Source organism: Clupea harengus, chromosome 18 (genome assembly GCF_900700415.2).
Source record: "Clupea harengus chromosome 18, Ch_v2.0.2, whole genome shotgun sequence".
Lineage (NCBI taxonomy): Eukaryota > Metazoa > Chordata > Actinopteri > Clupeiformes > Clupeidae > Clupea > Clupea harengus.
The window spans coordinates 18,906,061-18,908,560 of NC_045169.1; the positions used below are offsets into that span (position 1 = coordinate 18,906,061).

General features: G+C 48.0%; 1 protein-coding gene across 1 annotated transcript in view; it reads left to right on the forward strand.

Annotated features, from left to right (window-relative positions):
* chrnb1 (cholinergic receptor, nicotinic, beta 1 (muscle)) overlaps window positions 1-2,500 on the forward strand; it is a 30,195-nt gene that overhangs the window by 11,001 nt on the left and 16,694 nt on the right. Inside the window, exons 5-6 of the mRNA XM_012830808.3 lie at window positions 135-243; window positions 2,309-2,453. Of these exons, the coding sequence (XP_012686262.2) occupies window positions 135-243; window positions 2,309-2,453 (254 nt within the window). The remainder of the gene's footprint in view (window positions 1-134; window positions 244-2,308; window positions 2,454-2,500) is intronic.

Here is a 2,500-nt window from a genome sequence, read left to right on the forward strand (position 1 = left end):
TTTCTATCTCTCTTGCTACACCTTCTCTCTTTCTTATCACCCATTTCTCTCTCTGTCTGTGTCTCTCTCTCTCTTTCCCTCCCTCTCTCTCTCTTTCTTTCTCTCTCTCTCCCTCTCTGTATCTCTCTCCTCAGTAATGACGGAGTGTTTGATGTTGCCCTCCAAGTCCATGTTCAGGCCTACAGTAACGGCAGGGTCACCTGGACTCCCCCTGCCCTCTTCCGCAGCTCCTGTGGAGTCAAGGTACTGTGCGCTCTCTCTCTCTCCCTCTCTCTCTCCCTCTCTCTCTCTCTCTGTCTCTCTCTCTCCCTCTCTCTCACCCTCTCTCTCTCTCCCTGTCTCTCTCTCTGTCTCTCTCTCTCTCTCCCTCTCTCTCACCCTCTCTCTCTCTCTCTCTCCCTGTCTCTCTATCTATCTCTCTCTCTCTCTCTCTCTCTCTCTCTCTCTCTGTCACGGCCTCCCCTTACTCCCCCTACAGCAGCTCCTGTGGAGTCAAGGTACTGTGTGCTTTCTTTCCCTCTCTCTCCCTCTCTCTCTCTCTGTCTCTTTCTCTCTATCTCTCTCTCCCTCTCTCTCTCTCTGTCTCTCTCTCTCTGTCTGTCTCTCTCTCTCTCTCTATGTCACTGCCTCCCCTTACACCCCCTCCAGCAGCTCCGGTGGAGCCAAGGTACTGTGTGCTCTCTCTCTCTCTCTCTCTCTCTCTCTCTCTATGTCACTGCCTCTCCTTACTCCCCCTGCTGGAGCCCCCGTGTTCTGCATGTTTTCCATCCGCCCCTATTCTACATCTGACTTGCACTTTCGAAAGGCTGCAGAAGCCCAAAACTTAAAATCAAATCGTCCATATTGTCTTCACAGAATTTGCGTCGTAGAATGTGTATCAAGTGTTCTGGATTTGACAGTAAGCACATTAGAACTACCCAGTAATATGATTCAGGGAAAGCACAACTCATCGTGAGAGTTTTGACTGTTTTCGTAGTACTACGCTATGAATTAATTAATGGTAGAATATAGCAGGGAATGATCATGTGAAATAATGTATGAAGATAAACACATGTTCTATGGATGGGAGACACCCCAAGGGAAGGTGCATAGTGCATATAGGAATGGAATACTCCTCTGCACTGTGTTTCTTTTTTTACTGTAATCAAGCATTCTGATTGGTGCAGCTCAGCTTTGCCCATGGGCTAAGCACTGTGTGTGTGTGTGTGTGTGTGTGTGTGTGTGTGTGTGTGTGTGTGTTTGTGTGTGTGTGTGTGTGTGTGTGTGTGTGTGTGTGTGTGTGTGTGTGTGTGTGTGTGTGTGTGTGTGTGTGTGTGTGTGTGTGTATGTGTGTGTGTGGCTCATAGTCTCATAGTCTCATAGTCAGTGCGAGCTGTGCATTTTCACGCTGCATCTGAACTCTGAAGAAGAAGCTGTGTGTGTAAAGTCAGAAACTTCCAGAACTTCTAGAAATCCTCTTTTATCTGCTTGCCTGAACTTCGCTTCACTCATTGCCAATGTTCTCCTTTGGTCGGCCACTCTCTGGGCTCTGGAGGCAGTGTATTATCTTTCCGGCTGAGAGTTGCGAGAGAGAAAGAGAAAAACAAAAAGCCGATTGAGAGGTGATTAAAGGCAAGATGTGGCGGAGAAAGTGATGGGTGTCAGATGGGTGTGTGTGTGTGTGTGTGTGTGTGTGTGTGTGTGTGTGTGTGTGTGTGTGTGTGTGTGTGTGTGTGTGTGTGTGTGTGTGTGTGTGTGAGTGTGTGCCTTGCGTGAGTGTATTTGTGTGTGTACAGCCACACGGAGACACACAAAGCATGTGGATGCATATTAAAAATTGCAGTTACACACACATATACTCACACAGCACATGCTGACACACACAACAACACACTCACAAATACACACACATAGATATAGACAAAAATATGCACACAAACACACCTGTAAGTGAACAAACGTAACACACACACACAAACGACAGGAAAAAAATGATTTTCCAAATGAACATGCTTCCTTTAATTGCGGATATCGGAGAGTACTTTGCCAGCTGTTTGGCTTTTGTTTTGTGAAGCACCCTCATAACACTCTCTCCCTCTCTCTCTCCTTTCCTCCCTCTCTCTCTTTCTCTCTCTCTTTCTCCCTCTCTCTCTCCCCCTCTCTCTCTCCTTTCCTCCCTCTCTCCCTCTCTCTCTCCTTTCCTCCCTCTCTCTTTCTCTCTCTCTTTCTCCCTCTCTCTCCCCTTTCCTCCCTCTCTCTCTTTCTCTCTCTCTCCCTCTCTCTCTTTCTCTCTATTTCTCCCTCTCTCCCCCTCTCTCTCTCCCTCCAGGTGACCTATTTTCCCTTTGACTGGCAGAACTGCACCATGGTGTTTCGCTCATACACATATGACTCCTCCGAGATCGACCTGCAGTACGCGCTGGACAGGAAAGGCAAGGAGATCCAGGAGATCGTCTACGACCACACCTTCAGCGGTGAGCAATGGTAGTTAGCTACGGCAACTCACACAGGAGTTAGTCTC